General features: G+C 44.4%; 1 protein-coding gene across 2 annotated transcripts in view; it reads left to right on the plus strand.

The window, feature by feature from the left end:
- COL4A2 (collagen type IV alpha 2 chain) overlaps positions 1–21,821 on the plus strand; it is a 141,608-nt gene that overhangs the window by 104,171 nt on the left and 15,616 nt on the right. For both annotated transcript variants that reach the window (XM_075057591.1, XM_075057592.1), the window contains exons 17-34: positions 847–900; positions 1,169–1,235; positions 2,635–2,736; positions 3,127–3,282; positions 4,318–4,410; positions 4,711–4,877; positions 5,650–5,722; positions 5,812–5,918; positions 7,100–7,301; positions 8,063–8,122; positions 8,900–8,962; positions 12,476–12,583; positions 14,505–14,726; positions 16,928–17,089; positions 17,709–17,879; positions 19,003–19,146; positions 20,382–20,507; positions 20,849–21,030. In XM_075057591.1, the coding sequence (XP_074913692.1) occupies positions 847–900; positions 1,169–1,235; positions 2,635–2,736; positions 3,127–3,282; positions 4,318–4,410; positions 4,711–4,877; positions 5,650–5,722; positions 5,812–5,918; positions 7,100–7,301; positions 8,063–8,122; positions 8,900–8,962; positions 12,476–12,583; positions 14,505–14,726; positions 16,928–17,089; positions 17,709–17,879; positions 19,003–19,146; positions 20,382–20,507; positions 20,849–21,030 (2,259 nt within the window). The remainder of the gene's footprint in view (positions 1–846; positions 901–1,168; positions 1,236–2,634; positions 2,737–3,126; positions 3,283–4,317; positions 4,411–4,710; positions 4,878–5,649; positions 5,723–5,811; positions 5,919–7,099; positions 7,302–8,062; positions 8,123–8,899; positions 8,963–12,475; positions 12,584–14,504; positions 14,727–16,927; positions 17,090–17,708; positions 17,880–19,002; positions 19,147–20,381; positions 20,508–20,848; positions 21,031–21,821) is intronic.

Genomic DNA, 21,821 nt, shown 5'->3' on the forward strand with positions numbered 1-21,821 from the left:
AACCTACTGGTTTCGGTGAAACTGTGTTAATTGGTATTGGTTGATGATCTGGCCGCTGTTTTTTTACTAAAAGCTCTCCTTTTTAACACTAGTCTTTTTCCAGAGTAACATTTTCTATAGAGAACAAAAGTTGTCAAAGAGCTGAGTAAATCACACAGAAGAGATCATCTCTTCTGTATCTGCATCTCTGAAATCTGCACTTTGCTCTGTGCACCCCCAGCAGCTGAAATACGCTGCCATGTGGTAGGATGTACCGAGTTTTACCACACGTGTTTTAATCCGCATCCTTTGGATTTCAAACGTTTTAAAAGAACGAAGCGGGCAGGACCTTAAATATTATAACATTTGCTGGGGTAGGGATGGAGAATTTTCTCTGGGATACGGCATGCCCGAGGGTGGGAGAGTTGGATGAAGGTGCCTTCAGGGCTGGTCCCGAGCCTGGAAAACAGCAAAAAGGACCCGCGCACTTCGGTGCTATTTTGCTGCTCGCATTCCAGTGAAAATATGTCCATCGTAACGATTCAGACTCGTTTATCCCGCAGCCTCCATGGATGGTACGAGGGTAGGTGCTCCTTCTTCACCTGCGCTGCTGCCAGGGGCGACAGCCTGCGCCGCAGCGGACCCCTCTGGCCCTTGATGGCAGTTAGGCTTGGTCCTAAAGGTGAACTTCAAAACACGAGGAGAATTAATGGTATTGCCCGAATTACTACACCCCAGAGAGGCAAATTGCTCAGCTCTGTTGTGTAGTTTTTACGCTAACATCAGAGGAAGCCAGCTGCTACAGACAAAATAATTTTATTCTCTCTCTGATAAAGGAAAAGTCAATCATTTTTATGCGTATTACAGGGTTTTCCAGGATTTGATGGTCCACCGGGCGGCTACGGTCCTAGGGGAGGCAAGGTACTGCTTTACTTTCATTTGCTAGAAGCAATAAACCAGATGTCATTTTGCTTTCTTTTCTTTTCTGTCATGTGATAACAGTAGTGTTTGTTGTCATTGTAGAACTGGTTATGTGGTTTGTTAACTTGAAATCTCTAAGATTTCTTAAAAGTCATATGAGTGCTTTTGAAAGTCTGTTTCTTTGTGTTTCATGGGCATACCTTCCCATTTTAAAAGAAATTCTCTAGAATAATGTGCTTAGATGTGATACTTCAACTTCTGTTAACAGGGAGAGCCAGGCGAGATCGGTCCTCCAGGACCAGTTTCCTATTTTCCTTCCAGCATCCCAAGGAAAGGTACGTCTTCCTTGCTTAGATTGCTTATCTTAGCTGCACTTTACTACCATCTACATAGATCAAAAGCATGAAATTCTGAGAATTCAACTCCTGAAAAAAACTGTTGTTTGCTAAACTGTTCCAGAAGATATAATTGCCTTCCGAGAGAGTGCCCCAATCACCTTTTTGGAGGCAGGTGGTTTCTTTGTCTCTCCTGCTGAAGCTGGATTGCTGCACAAAAGGCATCCATGCATTCCTGTGTCCACAGAGAAGAAACAAGCAAAAAAGTGTGTGACTTCGTTGTCCAGTGAAAGGAAGAATGGAAGAGTCTGTCTTCTGCGTCCTGTTTCAGGGACCCTGGATAAAGTGCAGCAATGGCAGCACAGCAGAGACTGTTCTTATAATCTAATATTCAGGAAGAAAAAAAGAAACCCAAACACTTTAAAAAAGCCTTGAGGAATAGAAGAGGATTTTTTTTCCCCCCTTTTTAAATTGACACATTTCCTGTGTGATCTTTTCACTAGGCTCGTAGCACCCACTGTCAGCTGTCCTGCAGACCTGTGGTGGCTCTGGCTGCCCAGACTAGAAACACATGGAAGGTGATATCAGTTTGCCAAGGCCAAAACTATTCCAGGGAAGGTGCCAGCAAACAGCAAGGGTGATCACATGCCGTTGCCCCAGCCTGTGTCCTCGTTCGGTTGAGTTTACTGGTCTTGTTGATAGCCAGAGGGTCTAGCAATGAATGGTTCCCTTCCTCCCAGGGAAAGGGAGCAAGACGCCCAAAACATTGTTCAAATCACCCCGAATACCCTGCCGGGCTTGTAGGAGCAGGAGAGACTGTGTAGAGAGAGGAGGAAGCCGGCGGAGGGCTGGACACGCCATACGTCCTCCAGTACCATCGACCTTTGACAAGAGCACGATACTTTCTGCAGGCAATAGCAGATGTTTTTGGTACTGGGGAACAGAGGAAAGCTCACATATCGTACCTCTGTTATAACGGCAGCTTCTTGCAGGGAAAGGAGGGGCTCTCCTCAGAGAGCTGGTCTTCTGTGCTTCCCAGGAGCAATGTAGCTCTAGCAGCGTATTAGTAAGAGCTGAGAGATGCTCCTTCCTCCTGGGCTTGGTGGCTCCACACCATTCCTGTCACAGGCCATGCTCAGCTCCCAGGTATTTGGGCTTTACAGAAATCTCTCAGATATATTTCTTTATTCAGACTGAGGCAGCATGAGGTTACAGGTTTTTGCATTTCTAAAGCTACCTTTGAGAAATGATGGTAAATTCTAATATTCTGAAGCCTTGAAGTTCCCAATATTTACTTTTTAAGAACTGAGCAATCTGCAGTGTATCACAAGTTGGTACTTATGGATCACAAACAGCATCACACTAACCTGTGTTCTGTGGAACTGGGGATGTCTTTCAGGTGCAAGAGGCGATCCAGGCTTTCCAGGAGTTTCTGGACTGCAGGGAGACCCCGGAGAGGAGGGAGATCGTGGGCTGCCTGGTCCTCCTGGGTTCTCTGATGGTAATATCCCAGCAACAGGTGTTCCAACAGTTTAACTTTATAGTGATTTTTAACTCGTAACAGGGTCAGGGTGGGGGAGATGCATGTGTGGACCATGGAATATGCAGCGCAGAGTGGTAGATAACTAACTGAGGGGAGCATTTTCCTTCGGCCTCTATGGGGCTCTGGCAAAGCAACTGAAGTGGAGATGATGACAGAGCCTTGCTTCAGTAACTGCTATTGATTTGCTCAAGTGAAAAGTTCAGTTACCTTTTTTGCTCTACGCTAAATACCTCCATTTTCCTTGCACGTTAGATGCAGTTGTGTGAACTTTCCCTTCTGCTACATTACAGCTCTTTGGGCGGCGTTTTTAAGAAGTTGGTCTGACCTTCTTCCCTGGTTCTGTTTCAGCGGATGGCGATAAGCCAGGCTTACCTGGAGAAATGGGACCAAAAGGCAAAAAAGGTGAAGTGGGATCTCCCGCTTATCAGGTGGGCCCACCTGGGTTTCCGGGTAAGGACGGCACACCAGGACTCCGTGGCCCACCTGGTCCTGCTGGATCCCCTGGTAAGTGCATGAAGATTGATGATGGGAACTCACAGGAACGTCTTTGCCTATTTTAAAGATAGCTGTTGGCAAGGCAAAGTGAGAAAGTAGATTGAGGGAATGAAACGAAATGGGTGGTGGGGAGGACACACAGGGGAGAAGTGTTGTATGCTCATCAGTGAAGGACAGGTTTCCGTGGTTTTTAGACATTCTGGCAACATCGGAAAGAAAAGAAGGTCTGTTTTGGGGGGGGGGGAGGGATATGAGTGTCAAGGAGTGTCTGAGAAAGCTGGATTTCTTCCTTAGCCTGGAGAAGAGAAAGCTAAGAGGAATCTTACTGCTATCTTCCCCTACCTCTTGGGAGGTCATAGGGAAAAGGGAACCAGATGCTTCACTAAGGAGCACAGCAACATGGCAAGATGCAATGGCCACGAGCTGCAACAGAGGAAGTTCTGCTTAGGTATTAGGAAAACCTTTTTCACCATGAGGGTGGTCAGGCACTGGAACAGGTTGCCCAGAGAGGTTGTAGACTCTCCATCTTTGGAGATATTCAATACTCAGCTGGCCAAGGCTGTGAGCAGCTTGCCGTAACTTTGAGGTTAGCCCTGCTTTGAGCGGAGGGTTGGACCGGGTGGCCTCCAGAGGCCACTTCTGACCGGTGCTGTGCCTCTGTGAAAAGCACCAGGCTGCGGTGCGAGAGCAGGACTGGAGAAAAGGATGTGCAGGAGATGATCCGGAGCAGGCAGTCGGTGGTACCACGAAGTACGTTGTGCTGAGGGAGAGGAGCAAAGGAATTCAGGGTGAGAGAGAGCAAAGAATGGCAAGGATCATCTGCCACAGCAGAGGGGAGTTACTGAGAACGGGTGTGGGAAGCTGTGAGAAGAGGGAGAGAGGAAGAGGTCGGAGGGTGGATAACAACAGGCTGGGTTAGACAGTAAGTGACATTAGGGGAAACAAAAGGGCAGATGCAGTGCAGCTCAAAAGAATAGGGAGGAAAGAGAAGAAAAGGAAATCTTCAGTAGATTAATTTCTGGTTTTATTTAATTAAACTTCTAGGTTCTCTCTTTGGATTAAAAGGACAGGAGGGCATACCAGGTAGATTTGGCACGCAGGGTTACCCTGGACCAAGAGGACCAAAAGGACCTAAAGGTAGGTTATAACTGATAACTTGTTAGATGATCTGCTGTTACACATTGTGTAAAGCTCCCATTGTATTCTGTCTGAGTTTCTTGAACTATGACATGCTTGGGGACTGATGAATTTGATCTGTGGCTAACACAACAAGGAAACATTGTGTTAGTTTCTTGTAAGAAAAAAAAAAGTAGTACTTTTCTGAAGTATTTGAGAAACTACTCAAGTATTCTCAAGTCTCTATACAAAATGGATACAGCTGAATGTCTATTTGTTGTGACAGAGCATTCTTTTTTCTCTTTCCAATCCTTTTCTTAGGCGAAGAAGGGGATTGCAGTAAATGCCTTGTGGGTGATGAAATGAGAAGGGGCTCTACTGGCCCCCCTGGCCCTCCTGGCTTTCCAGGAACCCCTGGCCAGCCTGGGAGGAAAGGAGAACCTGGTGATCAAGGACCACATGGTAATCCTGGCTACCCTGGAGCAAAAGTGAGATACTTGTTTCTTTATTGCGTAGTTTTATATGCCTACTAGAAAAAAAAACCAAGCTATTCTCCATGGAAAAACAATGAAAAGTATGGTTTCTTTTCTTCTGTGCCACTTCAGTAACTTTCATATTGCTATCTAGAAAATACTGAAAGCCAAAAATTGCTAGGACAGAGGTGAAAATAGGATGTTTGGGGAAGAGCGAAAGATTTCCACGTAATCCAAAGTCCATTTAGACAAAGCTCGCTCAGCAGAACCCTTTCAAGCAGCTGTAGTACTGAGTATGATCTGACAATCTAGAAGGGTAACAATTCCAGTAGTAACTTAAGGTTGTTGCTAATAAGATGCATATGTCAAACTGATGAAATATAACCCTGAGTTCTGTTTCCATGGTGCCGAAGAGTCGCTCACAGCATTTTCTTTCGTGGCTAAGGCTGAGTAGTTTACCGCGTTTTCTCCAATGCAGTTCTGCAGCTGCAGTCGTCTGCAGGACTCTAGCTCCTGGTAAGCCACAGCTCTGCCAGTGCCATCCTCATGTAGAAGCTCCCCTTCCATGCCACATCCACCTTGGTCCTAGTTAGAGCGTATTAATAAAGATTCAGGCACAAGAATGGGGTTACTGAAGAGGAAATCATTCACAGAAAGTAATAGGAAGGCAGTAAAATTTAAGGAGACTTTTTTTTTTTTTTAAGCAAGACAGTGGAAATGCATATCTTGATACTTATTTCTTAAGTGGTTCTGTTTCTTTTTTTTTCTTCAATGTATGTAACACCAGGGATTTTCAGGTCAGGATGGATTTCCTGGACCAAAAGGAGAAAAGGGAGATTCTTTACACATAACTACTAAAGGTAGAGTAAAAATTCATATCACGTATATTGTGCTATTATTTTTGGTTGTTATATGAGAGATTGGTCTCACAATGAAAGGTCTCCTTTAGGCACCAAAGGAATCCGAGGAGATCCCGGGCTGCCTGGTATCAGAGGTGAAGATGGTTTCCCAGGCAGAGATGGATTAGATGGTTTACCAGGACAGCCTGGCCTGCCGGTAAGTAGCAAATATAGCTAAATCATTTCCACCACACTCAATCACTAATGCATTTAATTCGGAGGGGTTATGATCACCAGGCTATCCTTCTCTCACAGATAATGATGCACAACCTAGACTGGCTTTGCTGGTATTGATAAATATCAGGTTTACTCTCAGGGTTTTTAGAACAGTCTTTCACTTTTATTTCCGTTTTATTTAAACAATTAAGTAGTAGCTAACCTATCTAGGCCAGCTTGTTATTACTGGTTAGTTTGTGATAATTAGTGGTTTATTAGTGACTCCTTCTAGCATTGTCTCAGAGAGATTCTGTGTGACTGAACTTCAACAGCTTTGTTACGACTGAGTTAAAGAAAAGCAAAATTTTCTACAATTTTATGACCTCAAAATGTAGATTGTGTCATCATATATATGCTTGATAGCACCTCACCTAACTAACTCTAGCCATCTAGAAGTTAGACAAGTAGTTTTAGTTTGTTTTCTAAGCTCCTTCTGTAAGCAAAAGAAAAAGTTAAATACCTTGCAAGAGGCATTCATATTGTCCATCATAAATGCCTTTTTGGACCACTGGGATGCTCTTGCATCATATTTGAAGATGGGCCAGAGCCATATCATTCAATCTGGACCACAGTGCTTTTTACTACCAATAAAGATGGTACTTTATATTACTTCTGAGGATGGAAACGTTTTCTAGTGATGTTCATAAGATGTTGATTCAGTGGTGTAGAAATATCACTAGAGGAACAGACAAAGAAAAAACTCTGCCCATTTGGGCGCAATTTTATGTCAGCTTTTCTCAAGGTCTCAGAAGTAAATGCCACACCAGAACATCTCTAGCGATGCATGTGGTTTCCCCAAAACCCACTCGCAGCTTTTCAGAAAGGGCAACAAGCCTCTCCACAGCAGTGATTCGTTTTGCCCGCGTGCCGTTCATGGGCCAGCATTTTTAGGGGAACACTCCCACCAAGAGTGCTTCTCTCATGCCTTTTCTGCCTTGAGGTCTAAATTAAAGTCAGACTATTTCAAATAAGTTTTATTTGCAGTGCTGATTTGAAGAGCTGGGCTGCGACACCTGAGGAATTGCTGCCCATAAGACGTTATTCACGAGAGTAGTTCAACTGTCCGAGTTCTGTTTGTTTCTCAGCGAAGCCGGGGTGACCACCTCTCTTCCCTTCCCGCAGGGTGACGGTATCAGAGGTTTGCCCGGTGATCCTGGTTATCCAGGTGAATTAGGCCCAAAGGGCTTTCCAGGAGAAGCCGGCCCTCCGGGTGAAGGATTTCCTGGTCCAAAAGGGTACCGGGGTTCTCCAGGTGACCACGGACAGGACGGAACCCGGGGACCTCCAGGTCCGCCTGGCCCGCCAGGAGAACCTGGCCAACTTGGTAAGAGACATCACTGTCTTACGGCAAATCCACGGGGATCGTCACCGAATTGTGTGCAGCATCTGTACGACGCACCGTGGAAGAGGCAGCGTTGGGGGGGGGTTGTGTGGGTAAAAAGGGATTGCTTGTATTAGTCGTGCAGAAATCTTCAAGAAGGGCATACATCAGAAGTCCCAGTAGTTTCATGTCGGGTATTGAAAGAGCATGAATGAATGTCAGTGCCAGCAGGTAACGCCTTTCAGGTTTCAAGCAGCTGGAGGCAATGGAGAAATGTCCTGCCATTGCAGTACTCGCAGGTGGTTTTCTCGGGTCTTCCCCATCCAACATAAACTTTTCATTGACCAGAGGAAATCATGTGTCCATCCTTCCGAGCTCTTCACAGTATCTCTGCAGCTTTCCGAGTCCCTTCCAGTATAAGAATGCCAGGGCTACATTCACAAGAGCTCAGGCTCAGAGTTTTATTGCTTGACGTTGAGATGCCTGGCAGAATATTCCAGCCAGAACAAACACCTGCCAACCCTACAGAGTGCATGGGACACAGCCTCCTAACTCTGACAGGGCTAGGTTTCAGCCTGGATCTAAGTAATATATGGATAGAGAGTTCCAGTATCTTATAGCAAATGGTTTGTGTTGTCTATATGCATAATACATAAGAGAATACATTATCTGGTGTTGTAATAGACATTTTGGTTAGAATTGAGAGCATTTTACAATTTTTCTCTTTTAAATAGTAACTGTCTTTTCCCATTCTTTGCTCATAGACTGTGGGCAGGTCATTGAAGACTTTTCTAGGGGAGATGGAACCGAGCCAATATGGTCAGGTACTGTACCTACAAATGGCTTGAATATATTTTAATATTTCATCTTATGCTGCTCTTATGGCTTGATACTTTCTTTGTGATAACTACTTTGGATGCTCTCAATTGTAAACTGTTTGAACTTCAGGTCACAAATAACCATGCATATACTGTACATAGCTCAAAAGTAATTTGATCAAATTGAACATTCTAAAATTACTGCACTTCTAGCTTTGTAATTCAGAAATTGTTTATTTCATTGCTCCTGCGTGTTTATTGTGACAAAATAATGATTACCGTGCAATCTATAACAACAGTCCCAGAAATTAGGTGCCCAAGAAAATTCAAGCAACTTCTTTTAAGGAAGAACTTTGAAGATTTTCAGTGCAACGTGACATACAAAGAAAAAAACCCTTCATTTATACCAAAATTTGACTTGATTGCTTCAGGGGTATAAACTGCCCACAGGGAAACAAAGTGTTTTTCTTATTCTGAAAAATACAGTCATCGATGAGGGTGGACTACCCTTCCCATGCCAGTCTAACCGGAGCAGCCACTATAGCCCCTGTAAAACAGGCAGAAGAGCAGCTCTTGGGGTGGAGCTCAGCTTGAGTGCTCCCCTGCAAATGCCACCCATGACCAACTGGGTTTTTTAATGAAGAATAAAACTTGTTTCAAATTAGGGTTTTGCCTGTTAACTTCACTCACCTGCTTTAACGCTGTAGTCTCAACTGCAGGTGCAGAGCTGACGAGAAGCATCACATGAGCACGTGTGGTGCAAATAACCCTCTTTGTTTGCAGGCGCGGGCTGCGTGAGGCCACCAAAGGGATCCCAAGGCAAGCCAGGACTGCCAGGAGCCACAGGTGACGTTTTGCCTTCGCTTTTGTTTCCCACATACGCTACGTTTTGAGGGAGATCTTGCAAGGTCGATTAAGGTTGAGCCTTAGCAGGCAGCGAGTTTTAGAAATGACGATGGAGGGGAGCATTCACTTGAAGCTGGCAGAGGGATCTAAGCAGCCTGCAGCCCAGGTGGCTGCACCATTCCGGAGCTATTTCTGCCTTTGCTAATGTGCGGCAGCCATGAAACAGAAGACAGAAAGGACAGCCCGTTTGCTACTCTCCACATGCAAGTAAGTGAGAGTGTACAGAGAGAGTCTACAAGTTTATTGGTAGAGGGTGTACCAAGGTCTCTCAGAGCTGACTGGACACTTCACAAGGAAAATCCCGAGAGCAGGGTGATAAAAGGCTGCAATAGGGACTCTGGGAGATCCTCGTTACAATTCCTCCTTGTGCGTTACACAGAGTGCTTTCAGCAACTGTGAGCCTAAAGTCTTCAACACGGCTCGGTGTCACGTCTGATGCAACGCAGTTGGGCTGCCTGTAGCCACGCGCGCCTTCCTTGCAGAGCTGGTCCACCCTAGCCCAGAGGGACCTTCTGGTGATCCTGGGCCTTCCCGGTGGCCCAGCACTGAGGGTTCCCCACCTCCTCCCAAAAGGAAGAGGAGGTGGGGACAGGGTCTGAAGGACTGTGCGGGATGGCATCGAGAGGAACACGAACAGGCGTGATGAGTGGTCATAACGATTGACCTTGAAGAGGGAACCTCTGACCAGCACTGGTAGTTCCTATAAGCTTATGTACTCCCAGCCTAAGCAATAAAGCTGTTTCTTAGTAAATCCTTCTCATTGCCAGCTGGTAAAGGTACTGACAAAAACCATAACTGGGCCCTTCAGAGTTTGGGAAATGTAAAATTCTTGATGCCCATTCCTGTGCCCCCTGTGCTTTAGCCAAGGTCAGAGAGCTGGACTATAAATTTTAAGGTCGAGCCCTTTTTTTTTTTCCAGCACAAGGTCTATTATGGCATGCATGGATTGATGGACTGATTTATCACAGACTAATGGATCTTAAAAGGGAACATTTTATCTCTGTTGAAAGGTGATGCGTATCTCTGACCTATCTTTCCTTAGTCCTAACACCTTAGTTTGTTGTTAGGATCAATGCTTCTGAAGGTTGTTTTCTTTGCCATCTTTGTAATTTTTTTCTAAGTGTGATTTATTTACTCTTTCATTCATTTGAACTTGAAGGTTTTTCTTTCAGTGAATACAGTCAGATTTAACTCCTAGCTGTAAGACTGCTGTGACACAAGTGATGCTGGTTTTGTGTGTTTTGTATTTTGTACTCTTGGTTAGCTCTTTAACAAATCTTTCTCTGTCTTTGTCAGCTTATATGTTTCAGTAATTTTAAGATTTGTTTTCCATCCTTTCCTTCCAAAAACTGGAAAAGGCCCCTTGCTGAGCCCAGTGCAGAACTCTGTCTGTAGCCACCTTTCAGCGTGAGGCAGTTTGGGAGCTGGAAACCCAGGAGGACCAGGACAAGGTTTACAACTTGTCGCAGCTTCTTGTTGCTGTAGCTGTGTCAATCTACTTTCCTGGAGCATCATTCCTACCCGCATTCTCTGGATTGACACAAAAACACCAACACCCCATTTACACTATTTTCATTGTCTTCTTAGAGTGATGTGGTTTTGTCCACAAGATTTCCTGCCTTCTTTTCAGCCCAGGTGGAGCGATGCTATAGACAATCAGGTCTCTTGGTGTCCTCGGTGCTGATGGCACCCCGTATATCAAGCAAGGAGTCATCTTTATAGTCTCACACTCTCATGTCCTTGTGTTCCTTTGAAATTCCTGGCAACGTACACAGCCCACCCTAAGTTACATCCTGGTTATTCAGTCGTCTCAAGACCTACATGATTGCTGTTGAATAAAATGTTTGTTTTCTGGTTCAAGTGTACAGCTAAAGTGCTTGCAAACTAAACATTGGTCTACTATAAAAACTTTTTCTTACTACTGTTTGGCATAACGTGTTAACACCAGCTAACATTGCATAATGAGTTACTGAAATGTGTGGTAAGCAGTGGTTGCGTTCTCCATCTGCTGCCTTCTTTCTCTAACATGGCTTTTTAATTAGTGCAATACTGAACAGAATGAATGAAAGTCAGTTATTACAGATGGGAAACAAGATCAAGATGATATTTGGGTAAGAGGCACATTAGAATTTTTCATTGAGACCTGAAAGCCTAGGATTTTTCCTTTTAATTGCTTTCTGAGAAGTTATTGTTCATATAAAGGAAAGAACAATAGTCCTGTACGGCATGGAGAAAATGCTATTCACACTGCATTGGCTGTTTATGTGCACCTTATCTGTGGTCTTTTTAAAGGTTTCCTTCTCCCCTTCACAAACAACAGCTAAAACTGCAAAAAATCATGGTTAAATAATGGAAATTCAGAAAACTAGAGTAGAAAAAAGTATCAAAATTCAAGTGATCTTTTCCTTGGTTTGTCATAGTTAGAGGTGGAGAGAAACTTGCTTTCGGTGTAATAAATAAACGAGTTGTAACTCATGGTGATGCTAAGCAACAACACTTAAAATGTGAAAGCATGTTGTTGACCTTCAGGCCTGAGCTGGGAACTTAAAGAGTTCAAGGAGCTGGGGAAGGTAGGGAAACAAAGTGTTCCACAGGAATAATTTTCAAATAACGTCACCAAAAAAAATCTTGATCTTGGAATGCAATGAATTAACAAGAGTCACGTAATAAAACTGTTGTATGGGGGAAAAAAAAAAACAAAACCAAAAGAATCCTACGAAATGCTTGCAGGTTTTGAGATGTTAAGAAACAGTAATACTTGCCCAAATGTCAAATACTACATCATAGGCAAGCAAGGTGTCATTTTACCTGTCAGGAGCTGAACACGAGGTCAGTGCCAGAGGAATGCTTTTTCAGGGCACAGCACTGCTTTTCTACTGAAGCTATAGACCTGTACTGTTACAAATATAATAAGTAGGCTAGTTAATTTGTATTCAGTTTCTAGGATGATTAGATCTAACCTTTAGCCTTACATTTCTGTTTTGTGGTTATCTAAACCAGCCTGCTCTTGTTCTGTGATCAGTATAGCAGGGAAGGGAAAAATTTGTCCCTCGTACAGCATCTTGTCTATGCCCGTTTCTGTTGAGGTTCTTCTTCGGCATTGCCTTTTGACCTGAAGCTAAAAACCTTAATTTACAAAATATTAAAAGTCTCCAAAAGTCTGTGAGACTAATTATTTTCACCCTAGTAGTCTCCACATCATCAGTCTTTAAGTCAGGTTAATCCATGTTTGTAAGAGCACTTAGCCTAGATTTTTGGTCCATGTCTTGGGATCTTGAATACTGCTAAAGAGCTACAGTATAATCCCATGAAATTTAAGAAAAAGTTTCATCTTTGCATCCAGAAACACATCATGATGATATTTACCACTACCTTTTCTTACCTTATATGCACGTTTCTCTTTTGTTTGTTCAGATCACACTTTCTTACTTTCTTTTCTTTTATATTGTTTAGGTGCAAAAGGTGCAAGAGGATTCCCAGGGGATCCAGGTCCAGTGGGATACCCAGGGCTAAATGGCACACGAGGTGATCCAGGCCGGGAAGGATTCCCAGGTCCTCCAGGTATCTTGAAATAATTTGTCATTCTTTATATACTTTTGACTTCTTCACTACAGTCACTGAAACACAAAAACTTGATTCCAGATACATTTTTGACTTAGCTTCCCTTCCACATTCAAACAATAAACTATTATACAAAAGTGCTACTTTTCAAATCCAAAAGGATTTCCTGCAACTTCTATAATGATGAAAAGTAACATAGATGCCAACCTTTTAAAATCTACTTTATAGTGAAAAATTATAAATGTGATAATAAAAATTCATTAAGTTCATGTAGAAATAAAGAAATTCAATAACAAGATACTTCAGATTCCAAATGGAATATATTCAGAATAATGATGCAGAAAGCAAGAAAATACTAGTATTAGTATTTCTATTTGACTTTTTCCAACATTAGTATAAATTATACTGGACATATCAAAGGTGGAGTACTAGCTACTCACCTTGCCCCTAGATGACTGTGTTTCCAAACATTGTTTGCAAGTGTTCAGTGCCTGTCATATTTTATGCTAGTCTATAATAGGTACAGATTAAATCCCAGGGCTTCTGTATCTCTCCAGCATTCCAGGACGTCCAAGACACATCAATTAATTGCATGTATAGTCAATCTGTTTGTAGACAGTAAGTCAGATGAGCCTAAAATAGTGCTCCTGCACACACATGTAATAAACTGCAGTGGGTGTGTTCACAGATCATCAGTCAGTCCAAGAGCTACTGCCAGAAACTACCACTTCCCTGTGGCTGACCAGGTTAATTTGGTCAGAGAAATGGGCACTGAGGGTTTTTTGTAGCACAATTCAGAAGCCATTGATGCATCATAATTTAGGAGCTCTTTAGAAATTCTCTCCATCTCTTTTCCAAGTCCTAAATCCTCACAGATACCAAAGTGCTGCAAACTATCCCAAATCCAGTGCCCAGGTGCTGCTTTGCCCTAAGGCAGCACACGACCTGAAATTATTCTCTAGGCTCATCTACTGCATCTGTAGTAGCAAAACAGAAGGCAAAAGGAGAGTTGTTGCGTGTCCTGGTCAACAGGCAAGGGATGCATTGCAAAACATGGCTCTGTGCCGCGTAGGGCAGGACCACGCACTTCTACTTCCCCTGCTAAGCTCTGCAGAGTGCTCTAAAAGCTGAATTAGGGCTCCCATACCATACGGCTCCCAGGCCACAGGGTGCTCAGCACTCAGACCAATTTTCTGCAGTTTTCCATACTGTCTTTCACTGGTGCTTGGACTTAACTTCCAGTCCAGGTCCAGTTTCCCAGTCCACAAGAAGCCTTTCCCCTGTCATTTGTGGTAAGGGGAGCTCGTGCCCTCCCGGTCGTTCACCTGAGGGTGGAGGACGGGGACGGTGGCGTTCCTCCATCGAGGGCGTGAAGCGACTGGTGTTGGTGCCTTCAGATGTGTGGGGAGCAGCAACAGCGATGACCCATCCGGGCAGCTCCCCCAGGTCTTCCCGCTTTACCGATACGCATTCACTCCTCATTTATTCTTTTAAATTTGACTCCCTGAAATGTCTTACCCCTGCTGCATATCAAACCAGGTTTTTGTGTATAGGAACCGTTTTTTTGTCCTTGCAGAATAAGATGTTTATAAAATGCTGCAATAGCTGTGACAAAATAGTTGCACAGAAGTAACTGTGCTCAGAGCTGGGGCTCCTTCATCACCCAGGCACTAGGTATCCTGAGGGGTCACCTGTAAGTCCTCCCGACTTCCACGTTTGGTCAAATGTTCTTATAAATGCTACGTGGTTTAAAAACATTTATATAACACTTTGTTTGATTCTACAGGTTTCTGCAAAGAACAAATGACAAACTGAATTGCAAATTACAATAATACAAGAAGCGTTATGATGGTGTATGTAGGATTTGAACTCCAACATTTGTAGCAAACCCTGTGACGCCTAGTCCCTGTTTTATTTATAGGTTTTACTGGCCCGAGGGGAGACAGGGGCCCCAGCGGTCTGCCTGGACTGCAGGGACACCCAGGCCTTGCAGGAAATCCCGGCGCTCCGGGAGTGCCAGGACCGAAGGGCTTTCCTGGCGACGTTTTGGGAGCGGCAGCAGGTTCCCGAGGGGACGTCGGGCTCCCCGGCTTTCCGGGGTTGAAGGGCCTGCCAGGAGATCAAGGAGTACCGGGAGCTAGAGGTAACAGCTACTTCAAATAAATAAATGTTTGGGTAAGAGTGTGATATAAACGTCGCCAAGTTATAGAGATGTGAGAGCAGTAAGAGACCGTGTTAGGACGCGTTGGAGGTACTGGTGACCCCAGCATCAAATCCCAGTGCCTGACGATCTCCCACCCCTTCCCCATCTGCCTCAACTGTTACCAATATGCCTGGCACCTCCAGACACCTTGTGGAGATCCATTGCTTATGACCAGCGCTCCTTCACATTGCACTGCATGGAATCGGCTACAGTAGGATACCAGAGAACCAGATTTTGCTCGTCTTTGTTGTGTTCAGGTGTACTGTTAATTTTTCACACTGTAGTTAAGGGAATGGTGCTGTAGTCGTTATCCTGACTTTTCACTTACGTACTGTGTACTACTGAGATTGTTTCCCATGCCAGAAGATGTTTGGATAATACATGGCTTTGCAGAATAGCAAACTGCACTAGTGCAGAGTTTGTAAATTTTAACTAGGAGGACATAGTGTTTAGTAAATGTTAATAAACCATTTTACCTGGTCAGTCTTTAGGCACTCAGAAACAAGAAAAAGATAACATTATATACTTATTCATAACTTCGGGGTGTTCATTTTATTTCATTATTTCACAGAGCTTAAGAAACATGCTAAACTCCCTCTAGAAAACAGAGAAAACCATAGCTTCTCTACAAAATCTGAGTTTGTTACTCTGAATTCTGTGGAGGGCTTTCAAAAGCACATGTGGGAATTAAGCATCCCCTGCTACACCATTTCAATAGCATTTAGACACATAGTTAAATTTAGGACTGCTGATTACCCCCCTTGCCCTGTTGTGGAAGTGAGAAAAGAGTAGTAACTGAGTGACTAACTCAAAGCAAGGAGCTGTATCACAGGAGCGTGGTTTGGAGACTCTTCTCATGATTTTCAATACAAATAAAAAAAGAAAATAAGAGTGTTATCTTATGTGAGTTATTTGAAGTGGGGAGAGCTGGTTTGACCTTTAGTAGACCCCCCGAGTGAAGGAAAGGAATGAAGGCAGCTCTGTGGCACTTGGCAAGTTTGAGAAAAGACAGAAGACATCACTAATACCTCTGAAAAGGGGAAGAAATTCAAGGTAAAACATGGATTGAAGAGGAAAAAAAATTGTGTGACTTTGTACCTTCTTTCTAAGCATTTCTGTAGTTTTCAGTAATAATAAGTACAGTGAAAAGAAAAAGCATTACTAGTTTGTCTGATCTTGGTTTATTTTAGTTCTGACAGAATGGCTCCAAAAAAAGCATGTGAATTTTTGTATGAGTCTTTTTTTCTTTTAGTTTTCTGTGAAGTAGCTAGTGATTCCTTGATATTATCTATGCCACTTAAACTGCTAGCCCTTCCGAACAGAGAGCTAAAGCCTGTATTCTGTCATTGAGAAAACTCACCTTATGTGACCTCAGTTATAAAGCACACCTAACTGCAGTCAAGCCAATGGACCTACGCTGATGTAGAACCTGAATAAAGAGAAGCAGATTCACTTGGCCTGGATTTTAAGTGCCGTGTACTTTTGAGGTCATGTATGCTGCTGCTTCTCCAATCTGAATGCAAAGCAGGCATTACCTTTTAAATCTTGACACCCCCTTTGCTCTTACATTGTAGAGATGTAAGTTTTCACCCAGTGCACTGTCATGTAGAATCAGGGCCTTTTTGCTTAGGAATTTGTATGAATCTTGTAACAATGCCTTGTAACGACCTTACTTGAAAATTTCTGAACAACACAAACCCAGAACCCACTGTCTGCCTTAAATGTTCCCATTCCTGCCCATCACATTTTAGAAAAGATAGAGAGCATTATTTCAGTGGTTCAGTCACCTCCTTGATTTGATTCTTACAAAGATGTATGTGATAGAGAGAGAGGTCAGGAATTACAGAATTACTGGGGTTAAAAGTGGAAGAGACCTGTTCCATCTATATCCACCTGGTGCCAAATTGTTTCCATTCATTTGAAGGAGCCAGTCAACCTTTCCGATGCAAATAACGAGATCAGTACTGGTAATGTCAATTATTGTAAAACTAATGAGCAGTCTTTTACTTTGCTTTTCCTGTTCTTACTGAATTTTCAGAGGAAGAACATACCCTGAAGGACCAGTGCACACACAGAAGTGATATGTGGTAATCGGCTCTCTAGATATTTACTCTCTCTAATGCATGATTATGGTATTTTAGGAGCGGATGGTAACCCAGGTTTGCCAGGACCCAAAGGAGATCCAGGGCCGCAAGGTCTCCCTGGCTTGATGGGACTGCCAGGAACACCAGGAACACGTGGATTCCCAGGGCCACCAGGAAACCCTGGGCCAGACGGCAGGCCTGGCTCTCGAGGACCTGTTGGTGAGGAAATACCGCGGTCCTGCGTCACTCCTCCTGCCAGCGCTCCGTGGCACGGCAACCGTGTGGTTTCCACAGCGGGAAGTTACGCTTGGGGTTGTGGCACGTGCCGCGCTTTAATTCCCAGCCGGGGAGACGACAGGAGTAGTGCAGACGCTGCGATTGCAAATTGTGCTGGTATCGCAGGTGGGAAGTAGGGGTGGCGGGGGTCCTCGCTAGTAGAGCTGCTGCTTTTCCTTCCATAGCCGCCTACCAAGCCAGGTCAGAGCTTGCTGGTGGCAGACTGGGAGAAGGGAGCCACGGAACAGGAGGAGTCTTATGGAAAAGGGGCTTAATTCAAAGAGGAGAAGGTCCTGTTGGGAGTGGGTACAGAACCAAGCTGGTAGCGGACTGGTTTGCATTGATGGGCTGCTTTGTCTTTATAATCGTTTCTGCAATTCTTCTCTGGAAAAAAAAAAAAAAAAAAAAAAAAAGAAGAAAAAAAAAAAAATCCTAATTTCCCCCCCCCCCCAACATGAAGCTGGTGGGATAGCAGTTTTCTCCCTCTTGAGCTACTTTGTATGAAATCATCATGTGTGTCCAAACGCTTTGTAATCTCCCTGTTGGCGTGTTCACACGGCAGGTCCACCTGGTGCTAGGGGAGAAGATGGTGAGCAAGGTTTTCCCGGCCCCGTGGGCCTGAAGGGTCTGTCCGGTGACAAAGGTGAAACGGGTTACCCGGGATTACAAGGTATACCTGGTGTGACTGGTCCCCCCGGCATAAGCGGACTGGCTGGCTTTCCAGGAGATAAAGGTGAGCTCTGGACAGTTGCTTTGAAAAAAAGTAATGTTGCTTACAGCTGTTCTGTGCTGAGATGGACAGGACGTGTTCTCTGCTGGGCTACCTCTGTTTAAAACAGAAGAATTAGGGTTGTGTGCCTAATATATTCCAAAACCACTGTCTGTTTTTCCCTGTGCTGTGCTTGGCAAAATGCTAGCTTGTGACATGCAGCCCTATTTAGAAAGGCAATGGCTGTTTTATTTCTCCTTTTAAAAAATATACAGTATTTACTCTTTTCTCTCTCCAAAAGTCCTTCCCTTGTCCCAGTCCCACTGGCTCTCAGGGAAACTGAAGAGATGTTTCTCCAAACCTTTAAAGTTTTTTAAAGCTGGCAGTTGTGTACTGAGCAATGCCAGACACAAGACCTCAATGGTTACTTTTACCAGGATACTAATCTTACATATAGAGAAGGTGAGATTCTCACTTGCCAGCCACGAAAATGCTATGTATAATGCAAGTTGTCTACATCATGCAGGGAGTTTCAACAGGATTCCACTCCACTGAAGCCAAGTTAAACACAAAGAGGGGACAAATGCCTAAAAATGCATGTTGCAATTCCATCAGTTGGAAAGATAGGACTTTCTTCCTTGGACAACTCTGGAGTACTGATCAGCTCTCACTTGGGAGGAATGAAGATCTCTTTGTTACCATGACCCGTGTAAAACAGCGTCCTCTTCTTTAGAAAGGAGGAGCACGGGAATTTTTGGTGAGAAAGGGCCAGGCTGTCCTAGACCTGTGATTTGTATCTCTACATGTAGAAGAATGGACTGACTACAAACCTTGTGGAGAATTAGGTGCCTTTCTGTAGCTCGTCTATAGGAGGGGGGTTGAGCTGATCTTTCAGAAGAAGACACAAAGTTCTGGTCACCTCCGCATCTCCTCTTGGCCAGCTGAGGCCGTTCAGGGTACCCCTGCCCTTCTCTACCTCTTGGAGAGCTTGGGTGCCTGATCTAGAGCTGCAGATGGCCCAAAAATAGGTACTGCTTGCTGCACTGGAGTTTTCATACCGTTTTAGTCATGTGTTGCTGGTTAACATTGACTGAGTTTGCAGAAATCTGAGTGAGGTAACAGTTCTCTTCCCGTTCTTTCTTTAAAGGCTTAAAAGGTTCATCTGGCATCGATGGTTTCAAAGGCATGACAGGCCTAAAAGGAAGACCGGGCATCAAGGGAATCAAAGGAGAATTTGGCCCGCCGGGGGCTCAGGGCGATAAAGGCTCAGAGGGTGCACGCGGCTTTAAAGGTATTTGCTTACGGGTGGTACCAGCGTGTTTGCTTTTCACATCTGGAGAACTATTTTACAAGGACACAAAGACAAAGATGACACATTTTTCACATGGTATATTTAGCTCCTCCACATTCCTCCACCGATTTCGCACATGGGCCTCTGGCCGAGAGGCCTGGATTTTGGGCTCAGGGAAAGGTTACTTCTTTGTGAATCTTTATACGTTTAAGGTTGGAGACAGACATCTCATTATTCAGCTGAGCTCAGATAGTGGCACCTCTGGGCATGTACAGAACTCAACAGGACCTTTTCCCAAGAAGCATAAGGTGTTTGGGGGAAAAGACTCAGATTTTGCTCCAGTTGCACTGTAAAGGCACTGAAATATTCAGAAAACCAGGCAATTAAGTAGTTAAAAGTCAGAAACATATCAGCTGATATCATCAGTGAAATGAAAACTCTAACTCAGTCCTCTCTTTGCATACAATTATCTTTAAATACATGCTTTACCACAAGGCCAAAATGTTCTTTCTAGGGACCCAGAGATAGGTACTTAAGAAAAAGCAGTCTGCAGTTCAAAGGCTGCAAAACAGTGCTGCCAGTAATTCAGGGGAGGTCTGAGCAAAAGGCAAGTGTGAAAACAGCCCCTGTGAAGAGAAGTGCAAATCTGCTTCTTGGTGAAGAAGTCTAAGACAGCACATGATCGTAGGAGACAGGTCTGGGTGCCTGGCCTGTCTCTGCATCCCACAAAGAACTAGAGAGTCATACAGTCTATTTGGGTCCTTTCTTCAGGATATTATTTACTGATGTCACTACTAACCTTCAAATCAAGAAAATAACTGGTAACAAATCCAAACGCTTTCTTTCGCCCAAGGCTTTTTGACTGAGAGTTTCCCTTTCAGGGGAAGTAACCTACTTTTCTGTGCTTTCTCCATTGTGCTTTTTGGTTTTTTATAAACACGTGACACCTAACTGATCTGCTGGGAGGTGAATTATCTATCACAGAGGAGTCTGGGTCCAGCTCCCCAGGGTCATATGTAGAAAAGTTTAACTCAGTTTTTGTGTTTTCTTATGCTTGACTGTTCTGCTGACACGTTGTATTGACACAGGTAACTTTTTATGCAAGTGGATTTTCCATAGCTTGTGCAAGATTATCTATTAATCCCTTTTTGCTAAATTCACTCTTCTGTTTGCTTTTTCCAACACAGGGCCGCTGACTAGCTTTTTGTAACATGGTTGGGTTTTTTACCCTTTAGGTGACCGTGGGGATCAAGGCCCCCCGGGAGAACCCCCAAAGCTCAAGCCCAGCCTGATGTTGGAAGTTAAAGGTGAAAAAGGAGATGTTGGAGAAAGGGGCACGAAGGGATTCTTTGGCTTAAAAGGTCAGTGGTCACAGCAAAACTAAGCAAGCACATTCAGGACTATGGATCGGTGTCCTTTCTCAGTTACCATATTACATATTCCCCACTCGTCGTACCACTGCGCTGCAGCCCCCCCCCAGCAAAGTCTCCGACAGCGAAAGCTGAGCTCCCGGCTGCGTTTCACGGAGCCACCCCTGAGGAAAGCTGCGTGGGGTTGTGTCGCGTGTGTGTGTGCTGCCTTTTTGTACTCGCGCATCACGGTGCCGTGCTAGCAGGAAAACTTCTTGCGCACAAGCAACTGCGTGTCAGCCTTCTCAGCTCTAACAGTTTAAGTCTTTATTTTTCTTCTTCCCCTCCTGCAGGTAGCAAGGGAATGCCAGGCGTTCCCGGAAAGACGGGAACTCCAGGGTCCCCTGGGCATCCCAGCTACGTGGCCGGTGTGAAAGGGGACATCGGTGCGAAAGGGCTGACAGGTCTGAAAGGGTACCCCGGTCCAGCCGGCTCTCCTGGCATCAGGGGCTTCCCTGGCAGCACCGGAGGCAGGGTGAGTTCATGCCCGTGAGGGAATAAGGGTGTCCTTGTGCCGGCATTCAGCTTCTCTAGGGAGTGGCGTTCACCCCTTGAAATTGTGCTGAACAGATAGAAATGCAATAAAAATTGAATAGATAGATCAAATATTTTTGCTCGATCCCTCCAACGTTCATTAAGCAGAGTCCTTTCTTTTCTCGTTGGGAGACATCCAAATTTCATGCGCCAGCTTTTTGCTGATGAGGACCCAGACAGTTCCTTCTAGGTCCTTGGTCCTGTTGCTGTAGCTGTGGGTACAATTATTCTCAGTGCTGGGCTTACTCTTCCCTTTCTCCCAGGACTGATGGTACCACTGCCAAAAATTACTCACTGTCACTCATCTAGCAGTAGAAGAGACGCGTCTAAGAATCTCAGCTCCTAGAGGGTAATTCACCATGATTCACTTGGGCTGCAAAATAAGTTACACTGGAAGAAATAAACTCTTAAAAAAAGGCCTGACAGTCGAGACTCAGACATAGTTTATTTAAGAGAGCCAAAAACTATGTTCCTTTCTCAGGTAGCTTTGCCCTTAGATTTCAGTAGGACTTCCCCAACTCCTTGTGCCCCCCCAGCGTCCTCGCTGGTGGGGTGGGGGGAGAAGCAGCAAAGGCCTTGGCTTTGTGCAAGCACTGCTCAGCAATAATGAAAACATCCCTGTGTTATCAACACTGTTTCCAGCACAAATCCAACACATAGCCCCGTACCAGCTACTATGAAGAAAATCAAGTCTATCCCAGCCGAAACCAGCACAAGGACTCACTACCATAT

This window comes from Buteo buteo, chromosome 25 (genome assembly GCF_964188355.1).
Source record: "Buteo buteo chromosome 25, bButBut1.hap1.1, whole genome shotgun sequence".
In the NCBI taxonomy this organism is placed as follows: domain Eukaryota; kingdom Metazoa; phylum Chordata; class Aves; order Accipitriformes; family Accipitridae; genus Buteo; species Buteo buteo.